General features: G+C 37.3%; 1 protein-coding gene across 1 annotated transcript; it reads left to right on the top strand.

The window, feature by feature from the left end:
* The first annotated feature begins 4,013 nt into the window (after positions 1–4,013).
* SMIM8 (small integral membrane protein 8) lies at positions 4,014–13,122 on the top strand. Its single transcript, XM_012638195.1, has 3 exons — positions 4,014–4,057; positions 10,693–10,850; positions 12,663–13,122. Exons 2-3 carry the CDS (start codon positions 10,716–10,718, stop codon positions 12,819–12,821), a joined length of 294 nt encoding a protein of 97 aa, XP_012493649.1. The 5' UTR covers positions 4,014–4,057; positions 10,693–10,715; the 3' UTR covers positions 12,822–13,122.
* Positions 13,123–16,405: the final 3,283 nt, after the last annotated feature.

The following is a 16,405-nucleotide window of genomic DNA, read 5'->3' on the forward strand; positions in this document are numbered from 1 at the left end:
AGGCTGAGGCAGGAGGATGGCTTGAGCCCAGGAGTTTGAGGTTGCTGTGAGCTAGGCTGACGCCACGGCACTCACTCTAGCCCGGGCAAAAGAGCGAGACCCTGTTTCAAAAAAAAAAAAAAAACTTACTTAAAAACTGGAGGTGGGCATGGCAAAGGCCTAAGTTCTAGGACCAGTTTATATCTTAAATAAATGTTATTGAAAATAATTGCAATAATAATATTAAAGAAAATTTGAACTGAAGAAAAGAATCCCTCACAATTACACATCCCATTTTCCTTTTTGCCTTGACTCACCCCCTTTCCATTATTGTATCCCCATGCCATTTGCTTTATTTAATCAGGTGTTCATGGGCAAACGGCAGAGCATTCTTTACCTGTCCATCTATTCAAGTTGTATTGATCAAAGCTCTACTTCCTTCTGGAAGATGACGTGTAACACATGATGTTTATGACACATGGCTGGAAGAGAGGACATTCCCAGCTGCTTGGATTGAATGGTAGAGGTTTAATAATCTCAAACAGAAATAAAGTGAGCATCTTGCTCAGGTTAGAAAAACTCAAAAGTCCTGTCATCATGTGAGACTGTCCTTTTCTGGAGATTTCAGTCTTTTCACTGTGAATTTTTAACCACTGCTATCATTAATCAAGACAAGCACTTAGCTTGTCATCAGGTTACCTAATTTAGCACATTCACAGCTTTGCTGTGTATAAAAACAATTACTGTAATCTACAAATAACCCTGCCTTGTATGCCATCTGTTGTATAACTTCCAAATGATTTGAGGAAAACCTCACGTGGTATCAGATGAAAGAAGGAACAGAAAAGGAAAAATAAGGAAATCCTTATTACTTATTTTAACTTGAGACTTTTCAGTTTTGTTTGAGGCATGATGAGACATCTTTTTAGGACTTTTTAAAAAAAATTTTTTTGGTGACAGGGTCTCACTCTGTCACCCAGCCTGATCATAGCTAACTGTAGCCTCCAACTCCTGGGCTCAAGCGATCCTCCCACCTCAGCCTCCCAAGTACCACCACATTAGCTAATTTTTCTTACTTTTTATAGTGATGGGGTCTCGCTGTGTTGCCCAGGCTAGTCTCAAACTCCTGGGCTTAAGTGATACTTCTGCCTTGGCCTCTCAAAGTGCTGGGATTATAGGAATGAGCTACCATACCTATCCCTTTTTAGAACTATTACAATAAAGACCTTTATTATATTTTACACATCTAAGTACTCAATTATTTGTTTATGCCCTAAAATAATTAGAGTTTCTAATCTTCCTAAAATCATTGTATTTCTTATGAATCTTGGGAGGCACCTTCTCAAAATAAATGTTATATTCAAATAAAATTGTCCCACTAGATCCTAATCCATAAAGATTAATAGTTAACACCAGTTGTATTTAAATCTCAACCATCTGAAACAGTTGTTTTGTCTGTTTTGCTGGAGGCTTCTTTGGGTCAGAAATTTAAATCTTCAGAGAATTTTCTTAAGATGAGTTAAAATATCACACATCCCTCTCTCCCAAGTAGAAACTATATAATAAAAAACAATTATGTCTTATTTAGCAAATGAAAAAAGAAAGAAACTGCCCTACCCTGTAGGTCAGTATTTCTCAAAGTGGGGTTTGAGGAGCAGCAGCAACATGACCTGAGAACTTGTTAAAAATAAAAATTCTCAGGCCCAACCCAGACCTACAGAATTAAAGGCTCTGAGAATGGGATCTTGTAATCTGTGTTTTAACAAGATCCTCCAAGTGATTCTGATGCATGCTTAATTAAGTTTGAGAGCCCCTGATGTAGGATAATGCTGAGCGTATATAGATGTTTCTCACCAATTGACATGTCTTTAGAAACACAAAGTGATCTTAGTGAGTTCACCTGTTAGGCTCTGAGACGTCTCTCCTAAATGACTATAAATTTTGTAATGCACTGCTTTTCATATCTAAAGTTGTTTTATTCCACAGGCATCATGTTGTGAACAGAAGTTTCTAGTACAACCTAAATGTTCCCATGCTTTTCTAGTTATGTCGACAAATAGAAGGTCACCAGAACATTGATACGAGCATTTTACTGATTTATTTGCTTCTCTCTGCAAACTTTAGGATGCCCTCCTCAGGGCATGGTTAATTACAATGGATCTGCGATAAAGCCTCACATGGCCCCTTTCTATCTCTATCTCCAAACTAGGGTGGCCTCAGTCAAAATTTTCGGATGACTTGGCTTTGCTCTATGTGTTCTTCGTCTCCAGCAGGCTAGTTGGAGCATGTTTACCAGTTCAAGCACTTTCCCAGCTTTTCTTGTGTCACATTTTCTAATATCATATTAGCCGAAATAAGTCAGAAGGCTGACCTCAGAGTCCGGGTGGGAGGGCATGGAGAAGGGTGTGAACACAGGGAGGGGTGGAGAATCGGGACTATTTTTGCAAACTACCATGACATACTTAATTTTTTAATTTGTTGACTAATAATTCATTCAAGGGACTCAGATATCCTTGGCCTACATTAGTTATGTTACCTGCTTTGACTTGGCTTTCTTCTAGGAGAAAACAAAAGCTAGTATTTATGTTTTGTTTTGTTTTGTTTTTTAAACCTGCCTTTGACAAAACACCAATAATGATGATGGTGTTGCCTGATTTTTTATTAAATATTTTAAATCAACTATTAATTCTTACCTGTAAAAAAAAGTACCAGTGCTATCAGAGATCCCTTAAGAATGCTCCCAGACCACCAGTGTCATCCCCAGAGCACACCCCCGATTAAAATAAATATCTTTTGTCAATTTGAATGTGTTTTCACACAGATGAACCTTTGTTTTATGTGCTCCCATCAAATATGAAATCTCCTGTTAAATATTATTAAACATTAATGGGACTGCACAAAACAAAGATTATAAAAGCTGACGCCAGACTGGTGTCATTCTTCAAAGTAATTTCTTAAAAGCATCATAAAATGGAACGAATATAAATAATAATGATTAAAGTCATAGCATTCGCATTCTATTTGTATCCACGAAATTAGCAAGGCCTTCAGGCTTTTCTCTGTTGTCTTTATCTACAGTTTATGCTCTTTTCTTACATGTTCTTATGTTTCATTTATGCTTTCATCTGATCCCTTTGTGTTGATCAGGACGGTAAAAGTAGTTTCCATAGTGATATCTGACATTTAGAGATTAGTGAGAAGAACCGTCAGGGACAGGAGAAGGTGTGGTCTGTTGAGGATGCAGCACAATAATGTTGTGTAGCCCTGCAGTTGTTCTCGGCTACCTCACAAACAGCTTTTTAAGTGAAATTTAACTTATTTTGTCAGAAGATTGACTGATAATACCAGATGTCAATGAGCTTTTAAAAATTAAACCTCAAATCAAAATAATGTTCATTTGGCTTGGAAGAACAAGTTTTAAATTCGCCAAAGTTTTACATGAAGCCATGCAAAAATCTGGGTCCCTTCTATTCTGTTTTGTTTGTTTTAGTATAACTTGCATCCCAACAAACTTAATCATCAGCAAAGTGTGTGCAAACCGGCATTCACATTTATTCTTGTCTCAACCGCAGCTGCAATACATCTTGCATCCTGCACTCTCAAGGCCCTCACAGAATAGCAGAGTATTAACTGTACATTTAAATGACTATGCCCCTAAAATGGGGGTAGGAGGAGCCCAGATCTAAACCTTCTTTCCCAAATCTGAATGCTTTCCACTTTCATCAAATAAATATATATGTTTCTTGGAGATGTCTACTTTTATTTATAGAAACACACACGAAACTGGAAGGTTATTTGACGTTGGGAGGCGGAAAACCAAAGGTCAAAAAGGGAAGAAAGGAAAAACGTCCCTTGCAAACCCCGGCCCGCAGATCACTGGGGGCTGGGGCAAGGTCCTCAGAGCCAGGGGGGGGCGCTGGACGAGTCCCCGCAATCCCGCGCCCTGCGCCGCAGCCTCCGGACTGTAGGGGGCGCGGTGGTGTCGCGGGGCCGGGCCGGGAGCGCTCGGCCGCTCTCCCCCGAGGCGGCGGCGAGGCGGAGCCGTAGCGGGCACGGAGAGGAGGTGACCCCGCAGAAGGTGAGCTGCGGCGGGGGTGCCAGGTGGAGGGGCGCCGGCCTCAGTCCCATGCGCCGCAAACCTTTGCCATTCCGTGGACGCCCTGAACCCCCAGCCCAAGCCTTGGGGCTTTCTGGCCCTGTAGAGCCCATTTCCCGGACCCTCACGTTCAGGCGCCTGACACGAGTCTGTGTCTTATCCGTGGACACCCCCACCCCAGGAACCCTCCCATTTCTTCCACCGTTTCTTGGTGTCCCAGCTCAGTAGACCCTCATATTCAGGGAAATATGGTTTTGTAGCTTTTACGAGGTGGCCCTTTTGTCTCTGTGCGGACAGTCTTTTCAACCTTTTCAACCCTGTAACGTAATGTCCGGAACTTAATTGAATGCAGTTTTTTCTGGAGGCTTCCAGTGCAATTTGTCTTTGAGTAAGCCCTCGGTAGCCAACGGCAGTGTATGTACCACAGCACTGGGGGAGGCCAGATAAGACTCAGGTTGTCAGCCCGCAGATTGTCTGCAACAGCCATTGACAAAGCCTTTCTCCGTTCTTCAGGTACAGTAAATTCAAGAGATGGAAAGAAACTTTTTAAAAAGTGTATTTTACATTAAAAACAAATAGAATTAATTTTTGAAACTTAAGTGATCACAATTTTGTTTCTTAAATCTTGTAATAACTTACAAATGCAAAGGCCTTTTATCGGTTTAGGAGTAAGATGGGGTGAGGTTGTGAAATAGGGGTGGGCTGCAAATTGGGAGACCTAGGTTATCCCACCCCCCCCTCCTGGCAAAGACAGTCTCTTTAGGTCTAGATTCCTCTTTGTGGGACGAGGACGACAATAGCTACCACTCATTGAATATCTGCTGTATCCTTGAAAAATGTCACCTCATTTAATCCACACTTAGGTATAAATAGCAAAGTTGGAATTTGAGACTGCTGTATTCTCTCAAGCCATGGAGTCCTCTGATTATCTCAAACTTGTTTATACTAAATTATTTTTGAGGTGTTCTGCCTCAGACTTCAGGTTAGTTTCTTAAGTATTAAGATCGTGTGGTATGTGAAACTAAGTGTATTTACACTTATTAAAATATTTTGTCCATTTTATAATTCCCTGAGTCTTTTAAAGGGAAGGCTTTGATTATTGCAGGGTTCCTGCTCATTAACATTTTATAATACAATTCTGATAATTTGATTTGTCTTCTGTTGAGGTGCTTATTTCTAAAATGTGTATTTGAAGATGAAGTTTTTTCTGCAAAGTAATTCTTTTTTTTTTTTTGAGACAGAGTCTCACTGTGTTGCCCGGGCTAGAGTGCCGTGGCATCATCCTAGCTCACAGCAACCTCAGACTCCTGGGCTCAAGAGATCCTACTGCCTCAGCCTCCCGAGTAGCTGGGACTACAGGCATGCACCACCATGCCCGGCTAATTTTTTCTATGTATTTTTAGTTGTCCAATTAATTTCTTTCTAATTTTAGTAGAGACGGGGTCTCGCTATTGCTCAGGCTGGTTTCGAACTCCTGAGCTCAAACAATCCTCCCGCCTCGGCCTCCCAGAGAGCTAGGATTACAGGCGTGAGCCACCGTGCCCGGCCTCGCAAAGTAATTCTTATATTCCTTATATCTTGGTCTAATTTTCATGTAACATAGATAGTCATACCAATTTTATGCCAGTGAATTGTTTAATGTCAGTAGCCAAATATTAATACATTCTGGATTATCCCCCTTAAGCAAGATTTTTACTAAAGGAGAGAAAATCATTCAAAAATGACTGATTCTGACTCTCTGTGTAGGATCATCTTTACAGCCCCTCACATTGTGTGTGATTAATTTCAGGGGTGGACATTCTCATGCTTTGAGATACAAATGACATCCATGGAGTTGTGTAAAGGGACAGTCCTTTATCTTTCCTTCCGTTTTCCATTGCATATTTCCTTCACATGAGGATAGACAGAAGAAAAAGGTAAAGGGTATTTTATCAGGGAGGCACAAATGAGGTAAATGCAGCTTAGTTTAGCTCCTTTTTATAGGCAGGTAGGAAACGTTCTACTCTCCTCTATTTAAACAGAACCCAGAAGATAAACAACAGTTTCTTAATCATGAGTAGTTAAGGGAACAAGAAGTGGGTAATGGAAAAATGAGGAAATATTAAGAGTAGGGCCACCTGGACAGATTGCACAGCCAGGAGTGCCTGATTTATTATTTTGCAAGTAGGCCTGGGGCACACTTATTAATCACAAAATTACTTAGCCAGGAGCAGTACAATTCCCTGCCAGTATGTGTTTTGTGTGATTCCCCTTTTAACACATTAAAAAGGAGGTTATAATTCAGCTTAAAAATAAGCAGATCTTCAAAGTGAGTGTAACTATGGAGAATGGTCAGTATCATATGTAAATAAATGAGTGCCTGTTACCTGCAGTGGGAGTGGGGGAGAAGTAAGGGAAGAAGGTGGAGAAAGTAATGGGAAGACTTAGGAAGTTCTGATGAAAGATGCTAGACATTAACTGCTTTTGTCTTAGGTACAGTTCATTTGAGTGGTAATGTCAGAATAAGTATTGGTTTGAATTTATGATTGGTTCTGCAGCTTTTAAAACGGAATTTATTTTAGTTCTATACTTGAAAATAGCTAGTAAGCTTTTATTTCTAGATTAAAAGTTTACTTGTTGAAATAGAGATTTGTTTTCCCAAAAAGTACTGATAATTTACACATCTGTGAAGAAATGACTAAGATTTTGCATTCTATGTACTTATTCAACTGACACATCCTGAATTTCCACCCCAGCCGTACATGTACAGCTCTGTGGGCCCAGTCATGTGAAGAAATACAGAAGAATTTTCTGCTGTGTAGAAAGGGTGTTTTTGGTTTTTTTTTTTTTAAATAGTTACATATAACAAATTCTTGGCTGCTGAGACTCTTTTTGATCTCAGTAATCTGTAGTTTTTATTTAAAATACAGATGGTTAAAAATTCTTAGTTTAATAGATGATATAAATAAGTTCATGCAATTTTGGGAGAACTGTTGTAACATCTTCAATGACTATGGCTCATAAAAGGAGAAGCAGCAATAAAATTGAGCTGTCTTATCCCATTTCAAATAAAAGAATGATAAATAATGGAAAATGTTAATTTCATACTTTCCAGAAAGTATCACAAACAATGAAAATTATGGTACATTAAATTTTTAAAAATATACATGTGGGTTTCCAGTCCAAGTATTCCTTATTATTTCTGGTAAAGAGTTTAACATAAACAGTGCATTATTAAAGCGAATGTGGATGTCTAGAGGTTGCAGTATAACACATACTGCCTGGATTGCTTATTTTCTTGATTCATTGCAAAGGAAATGTAGGTTCTGCTGAGGAAAAAAGGGATCAAGGAATCTTGCAATGAAAATTAAGTTATTAAAATTTGTGTTAGAATATCATATAACTACAATTATATAGTTTTTTACAGATATGTCTCATATAGGTTGAATTTTATGACGTTCAACATCACTGTATTTTTAAATAGTGAAATTTCTGTTGGCTATAACTAGTGTCTCTCTCTCTCTCTCTTTCTATTTCTTTCCATATATATGTATACATATAAATATATATTTTTTACACATACACACTGTATATAATTTTGGACTTCAGGTGTGGAGTGAGTTAATCATCCTCAGTCCCTGGCACATTGTTATCCACACAAAGTGTACATGATAAACTGTGCCCTGAGGACCGTTCTGTGCTCTACAATTTGTACTCTCTATACCTACCTCCCCCATTGCCTTGTTTTTCTTCCCAGTGAACAACTTTAATCCATTTTCTATAGGACATCTTTGTTTTCCAATAATTAGAGGAAAATGTTTCTGTCAGTTTTTGGTAGAATGAGTTTTATCTTTATATATCTGCTTTTTCATGCCTTCCTAGTGTTTTATTTAATGCTCCAATTTCAAATAGTGGTACACTCTTAGGGTGTGATTCATTCCAAAGAACATGGCTGTGTATTAACTGTTTCCTACCCAAATTAACATTTCTTACAGGTATGGCCCGTTGACTGACTATACTGCTTCCACTTTAATGATTGCTTCATTTTGCATTTTCTCTTTTTCCACATTCATAGTCAAGTTTTTAGCACAGGGAGAAACATCACTGACACCTCAAGTGGGCACCCTGTGGCCAACATTTGTTACTTAAATTCCAAATACATTTGTAAACACCATCCATCCTACCATCATGGCTAAGAGGGGAAAGATGAAACACCAGTAGTTTCCATTAGAAGAAAACAATGACAGTAGTAGGAATTTAGCATCACTCCTTCTACGTTGTCTACATTTTTAAAAGATTGAGCCAAGATTGAAAAGAAAGTTAAAGAAGGGATTCTGGGACTAAAGCAGAAGTGAGTGTGAGGTCCCTTTTGTAGCAGGTTTTTGCATGGTATGAAGTTTGTGCAAGAAATGGGCATGGTAAATGGTGGATCACTTGTACAGCAGAAAGTATCAGATTTTTACCAACCTTGGGCATGGCGAGTTTCAAGCAAGTGTGGGATGCCTGAACAAATTTCAGTCATGTTATCTAATTGTTTCAGAAGTTGCCTGTAATGATGAAAACACTCTTCCAGTAGAGAAAATTATTAACTCTTAATTATGTGCAGGAGAAATTTTAAAAAATAAAACAGTTGCTGATTATAGCTTGAATGATGTTATAGATGCTAATGAAAGAGGCGTACTTTACCAATTGTTATCTTATGCTTCATGCCAAAGGTAGACTTTGCAAAGGAAGAAAACAGAATGATGATTGCTCTATTATGCTATAATGCATTCTGGACCAAGTCAGCTAATCCCCAGTACTTCAAAAATGTTCATTTGTTCCCCCGTGATTACCAAGCCAATACACATGCCCAAATGATGAGAAATATATTGACTGAGAAAGATTGACGAGAGAATGCAACGAGCAAAATGCAATGTCCTCTTGCTAACAGACGATTACTCTGTGTATAACATACTCCCATGACATGTATGTATTGAGTTTTTCCCACTGAACCACACAGCCATTCTGCAGCCTTTGGATCAGGGTATAATTCACACAGTGAAAGCTCAAAGCAGTTGCTGAAACAACTCTTTCCAAATTTACATGATGAAGAGAAAACTGAGAAAATAAATATGAAGTAAGCCATTGACATGATTGTGGAGACCTGGTCGTCTATAAAGGCATCTGTAAAAGTGAAATGTTGGCGGAAAACAGGTTTGATTCCTGTGGAATCCCCTGAGGGCCACCCGGAAGAAGACTGCAACCAAATGTGGTGTGGGAACCAGTCTGGCACTCAATTGCTACTGTTACTGTTAACTAGTTCCCAAGAGTTATCAAATCTTGGAATTGCTACAGAAGTGCTGACAGATGTAAAAATGTAGCCAGAAAGCCATGGTGGTGGTGGTGTTGGTGATGATGACAATGAATATGACAATGATAACCATAACATGCGGGGGAATCAAATGATGGAACAGCCAACAGTGAACATTTCTAAAGCCTTTGCCAGCATAGAAAGTGTCTGGAGAACTCCTTTCCCTTCAAACATGTTCCTGAAGGGGGTGTACCCAATTAAGTGGTATAGATGAATATTTAGTGACGACTGCAACACAAAGTGTTTTGAAAAGCTGAGTTCCTAGTTTTCTCCTTAACTACAAAGTTGCAAAAATATTGTTTTTATGAAGTCTATAAAATAGAAGACTTAATGAATAAAGAATGCTTGTACAAACAAAGCCCCAATGAGTGTTTAAATATGAGTGTTTGACTCTTATTTCATAAGGTTTACTACACAGTGGGTTGCGGTATTTCCTCCAATAATTTTATTGTCATTAATTTCAGTCTTTAGAAGGTTTCTTTCTCTACCTCCTCCCTTTATACCCTCACTCCCCACCCCAGCATTAGGTGGCAGAATGATAAGAATAAGCTTTTGCCTAATAATACCTAGAAGAGAAAAATATTCCCAAAATGTTGATGCTCCTGCTAGGAGAACCAGAAGACAAAAGACATGCTTGAGTTTAATAGGATGGATTTAGAGTAGCCAAGAGGAAAAAAGATACTCAGGGAGATAGCACAGCTTGCTCTGCCCAGAAAGTTGCTGATAGGCAAAGGGAGAGTGAGTGCAAATAGCTACTTATCCTCACTGTGTGGAGCAGTGAGTGCTTGGCAGGGCCAATGGAGGAAGGCAGAGCAGCATCAGGGAAAGTAGCCAGGAGTGGCGCTGCAGGAGAAGATATTGAGCAAAGGAATGCTAGTACTTCCCTCAGGCTGCTATCCTGGAAGGGCTGTTGGTGAGGAAGAGTGAAATAAAGAAGAGAGTGGATAACCCACTGGCCTCTCCTACCCTCAGTCTTGTCTTCTTACAACAGTACGATGTGACTCAGACCAAGCAACAATTCTCCAGACTTCTATAAAAGTAGGAAAACAACCCTTGCCTACTACACTGGTTTGTTTTAAGAGATGAAAAATAATTAATGATTTACCAAAATAAACTTAGAGCACCATTTACAAAGTAAGTATTATGCAAAGTAGTAAGATAGTGGGCAGTCACTTTTGGTACACATATCTGGGCTGGACTTCAAAAAAAGAATCAGAATGATTTTTTTTTGAAGTAATTTATCAACACAGTTATGAAGGAAAAAAATGTATTCTTTTGTTTTTAGGTAATAAGTCATCATTTGTCAAGATGTCGTCAGCACCTGAGCCTCCAACATTTAAAAAGGAACCACCCAAAGAGAAAGACTTTCAAAACCCAGGGCTCAGAGGGGTGCGCACAACGACCTTATTTCGAGCTGTGAATCCAGAGCTCTTCATTAAACCTGTAAGATACGTGTCCAGGAAAAGACTTTATGTTTAATCTAACCAGTCTGTCAGAAATAGAAAGTTCTGTTTTCCTGTAACATTTGATTTTATCGTGGAAATTTTGTGTTGATTAATAAGACCTCTGAATAAAAGCAGGTGGAAGGAAAATTTTAAATACTGTTTCACATATAAATACACATATAAAACTAAATATTTTGAGGTCATTTGAGAGTTATGATGAAAAATGGTTGCACTTTAATGTATCAACTTCTCAAAATATTTAAAGTACTATTTTATTATAATCATTACATTATTTGAAGGCAATTTTTCTTGTTTGATCAGGTACTATTAGGTAAATAAGACCTTCCATTTAAACAAGGAAACCAAAGTAAAAATCTGATTATTCTTACAGACTGCGGTTCTAGCCTTTTATTAATAATATTTCTATCTAAATGATATTGCAAACATTAAAAATTCCAAAACATACATTTGTACACTGTTATTAAGGTAGCTAATCACTATTTTCCTGTTGCAAATTAGTGAATATATTTGATTTGTTGAATTATATTTTTAAATAAATGTAAATGGAATCAAATTATAAAATATGGTAAGTATTTAAATGTATTGAATCTGATTAGAATTTTTAATAATGTATCTGCCAGTGTAAACCGTTTTAAAGTTAAATAGGTCAGCTTAACCATCAAATCATTAAATCAAGGTAGAATGTTTTAAAAACTTTAATGTATTCTTTTAATTGCTAAAAGCATTTCAAGAATTGCAAATTTAAACTGCTCTGAGCTTATGGCTTTTCTTAGATGTTCATCTAAGTGAAAAAGTTTGATCCTTATTCTTTTGTGATCAAGATTTGAAATAGTCGTAATATAGCAGGTGTGGTAACAGAAGCAGAAAATACTATCTGTATCACTGCTGTGCATTTACACTGACCTAAGAGAAGGCCAATTTGTTGAGTGTAAATGTACACTAAGAGGGGCGTCTTAGTTACAGTTTCAGGAATCACAAAGTATTAGACAAAACACTTCTCCAGAGTTGTGAACATCTTTCATATACACACACACACACACACACACACACACACACATACATACATACATACATACATACATATATATATATATGTATGTATGTTTTAAATTCAAGCTACATCACTTTACCTCTCAGGGTCTTGGTTTTCCAGCAGTAAATCAAGGTTATTGTAACAGCATAAAATCTGTTCCAATCACTCAATTTCTTGAGGTAATTAAAAGGGGAGGCTTTCCACCCTAACAGTAATAGAGTAGGTTCCCAGAGAAGAGAGTATACATTGTCATTATTGCTGTGTCTAATATTTAATATATAAAGGCTTTTTGCCAGCTATTTATGACTTCGGTAAGAATAGCATGTGTACTTCATTCCTTGATTCTCATTATTATATAATAAAGTGAACTAATTTGAGGTTTGCAAATTCTCTCCATTTGCAAATGGGCTCAGACAAGTCACACAGATAACACGGAAAACTCAGAACCAGACCAATTTCTATGTCTCACGCCTCTCCCAAACTGTCACCTTCCTAAGGATGGAGGTCTGAGATATCCAGGCTTTAGATAGGATAAAGACTGGAGAGGAGAAACAAGAGTCTTCTATAATCGCTAAGTAATCAGGAGTTGAGTGAATTGAATAAAGAACTGAGTAAATAATTATAATAGAAATATTGCAATAGGAATGCTAGCGTGGTAACAAAGACTTGGCATGTCAGGAGGAAAGTACAACACATAATTTGGGTCTCTTTAAATTATACTCTTAATGAGACTTTATAATTTTTTTTCTTTGACAGAACAAACCTGTAATGGCTTTTGGATTGGTAACCCTTTCGCTTTGCGTGGCATATATTGGTTATCTACATGCAACACAAGAGAATAAAAAGGACCTCTATGAAGCTATTGATAGTGAGGGACACAGTTATATGAGGAGGAAAACATCTAAATGGGATTAATAGTGATGGTTACTGCAAATGAAGCCTTATTAAGGACTCTGAAATCTTCAGATGAAAGACTTTACAAGCACACGGTATCATGTTTCTTGTTCTAGAATATGTTAATGAGAGAAGATAGCAATTGCACCCAGACAACTGTAGTAAATTTTTTGCTTTCATAGCTGCAGCCATCATCTCATTCTTTTTCTACAGAAAATGTCACAATATTTTTCTATTATTCAATCCTTTTATAAAAGTGCCATGAGAATAGAAGTTATTTTTGTTAATTATTAAGTTCTATGTAATAAAAATACCCAGTGCTATTAAATTTGCATGGTGTTTTTAATATTTTAAGGTGAATTGTGCCTTTGCAGCTATTAGTTTAGTTGTGTTTTGCTATTTGCAAAGGAAATGTTTGTTGTCTACCTGGCATAGAACCTATATTTGTAAAGAGAGAGAAATAGTCATTTTAAATCCTGAAGTCAATATTAAGGTGTGAGAAATGAAAACCAAGTTGGCTCTGACAAATAGTTTTTACAGAGCCACGGATGGTTCATACATTTTGGTTTCCATTTCAGCTGTTTTGGGTCCAGAATTTTATTTTAATTGAAAAGATACCCCCACTCAGCTACTAAAATGAAGATTCAATGAGAGGATATCCCAAAGTAACTGGAGTTTTTCTTCTATTAAAAAAGGTATTATGCTGAGGTATGGTGTTTTTATTTGACTATAACTAAATGTTATCTATTTTAGTTTATAAATTAATCTTACAGTGATGTTTTAAAACCAAGTGTTCTTAATAGTTATTTAAAAACTAGAGGTACTTAATAGATAAGAAATAAGATCTCCTTATTTTACTGGATTTACCTTATATAATTTAAATCTGACAAGGATTCTGGACCTGTTTCATTTCTAGACATTTGCCCTCTTCTCCAAATCATTATAATTGGGGCTCAGTAGTAAATCTCATCTCTGAAGTTTTATTTCATTTGTTATTACCAGGTAGTAACAACAGCACAGGCAGAGTTTGTCATCATAATGCTATTTTTTAATTTCTATCACTTTATTGTGGTTTTGCAAGGTACATGAAAATGCAATTATATCTGATTTGTAGATATAACAGAGCTTAGCTAATTGAGTTTATCTACATGGAACTAAATTAAATCTTTATTACTGAGACTTAAGTATTTCTTTGCTTTGCCTCTCCATATACTATACTTCAAATAGTTTAAAATGCAATTAGGTAGTACAAAATGCCTTTTAATTTAAATATTATCTTTTGCTTTTGGTTTCCTCATGTATTTCGGTTGTCTTAGAACTAGGGTTCTTCTGATTTCACCTTATGTGTTTAATATCACATTGCTGCCTTTTAGAAATTTTTACTATTCAACAAAATAAATTGAATAAAATTCAGTGGCAGGGGAAATATTAATTGGGTAAACTATCAAGAAACTATTGAAGTGCAGAAGGGCAGCAGAAACTGTACAGCATGAGCCCTAAGTCATGTGTCATCTATGAGAATGAACCAAGGCAGCAGTGGATTCAGTCAAGCACAGCACTGTGAAAAGTGGTATGAGGGAAGAATCACATTGAATTTTAGGAACAAGTTTATATTATAGCACAGTCTTTGTGAGTGCAGAGTGTCGAAGGCTGTCTAGTTACGTGTTGATGTTTTCATCCATTCTCTATTGAATGAGGGTATAACCATCAAAAATAAAATACCTTTTGAAATAGAGGATTTTGAATATTAGACTTCATCTGGTCCAATCATGTCAGCTTATAAGACAACAGGCTGAGAATGGTTAAGAAATTTACCCAACAACGCAGTGATTCTCAGAGTCAAGTCTGGAACTTGGATTTCCTTGCTCCGAAGTCTAAGGATATTTTCACCATTATATATTAAATACCACCTCTTAGGTGTTGTCATGAGTGGTGCAAGGTCAGGTATAACAGGTCCACGCACGTTCGTGTCTTTCCACAAGGTCAGACTTTTATTGATGATGTTTTAATCATAAAAGCCACGAGCTACATGGAGTTCCCAGGGAGGCAATTCTCCTTAGTACTACCCATTTGCTTGGTAGTCAGAGCCACAGACACACACGCTCAAGCCAATCTACCAGTCAGTCAATATTGCAAACATACATACATAGTGGTATACTTAATCAGTATATAAATGTTATAGATTAAAACTTCCACATTAAACATGGTAACTTTCAACATCAAGAGAAAAGGGGATTTAAAAAGGGTTAATGAACCAGTCCAAGGAAGTTGACATGGACAAGAAGAGTGCCCTGGGCTGATCCAGATCATCAGTGTCTTGCAAGGCAAAGTCCTTGATTTGTGCAGAGCCTTCAGTGGCAGATGCTGGGTGCTGATCACGAGTGACTGCAAGACAGTGTCTATAGAGATGGGCACATCTAACTGATGAAGTTCTGCTCTTTTCATGGCCCTTGAGTCCTCTCGTGAGGACTGAGAGTAAAGGGTTATGCCCTTGTCTGGCTATGGTTAAGACATATCAATAAAACAACCAGTCTTTATTGATTAGGTGAACATCTGGTCTCTGCTGGCATGATGCCTTTTGAAATATAAGACGGAGTCTTTTTCTAATATGGGGTCACTTAAGTCAAGGATGCTTGACACAGGTGTAAATGTCCACATAATAATTAAGTAGCCACATTAACCCTTAAAAATAAAATGTTTAGGTCTTAAGTACAGAAACACTCCTGTATTTTGAAACAAAATTATGTAAAGGATTGTTAACTTCCAACTCCCCCGAAAGACCATTAGAACAACCTGTTGATGAAACAAAACTAAGTTTATTAAACCTGCTACACTAAGGAAAAAATGCCACTTTTACAAAGTTAGTTGTATTTAAGAAAGGAATGATTAGGGAAGATATTTACAGTATTTGGAGTACAAGTTCAAGTGGTTAAAGAACATCTTTCAATGTAGAAATTTGGTGGAGATTGAGCCAAGTTCCCGATGTAATAGATTAGGTCTGACTGAAGAATGTCTTGATAAGTAAACTATTACTTGATAAATGGTAAGTGACCTTTATGCCCAGGGCAGTAATCTAATGTTCTGTTATAGAAGCTACTTGCCTTATCAGTTGAAGGCTGTTCAATTGGCAAATTGGTTTTCAAGAATTTCCTGAAACAGTGAAGTTACTGGTTTTGCAGCCTTATCTTCCATGGTAGGACAAAATCCTCTTTGCCAGGCACTGCAGGAGATCAGGACTTTTAGTTTTAAAACAGGGACAGTCCTAGGCAAATCAAGACCGGTTGGTTACCCTCCCTTCTGGGCAAGAATTTCTAGTAACAGATTGGAAAGTCATATTGACAAAAGTGCCTTCAGTTTTCAATCCAGATAGTGCATGCAGTAGTCTCAATTCTCAGTAGTAATTCATCTCTTTTCTCCCAGTCCCAATTAACCCTTGAAGTCAAATCTGGCACCAACTGATAGAATAACTTAAGGTCATCATGTAGTTATCAGGTCATATATGTCAATATAAATGTGATTCATAAAGGAATTATAGGATAACTTTTGTGGTACACTTAGCTCAGGGCCCCATGGGAGTTCTAGTGTTGAAATTAATTTCATTGATG

This window comes from Propithecus coquereli, unplaced genomic scaffold (assembly GCF_000956105.1).
Source record: "Propithecus coquereli isolate 6110/MARCELLA unplaced genomic scaffold, Pcoq_1.0 Scaffold127, whole genome shotgun sequence".
Lineage (NCBI taxonomy): Eukaryota > Metazoa > Chordata > Mammalia > Primates > Indriidae > Propithecus > Propithecus coquereli.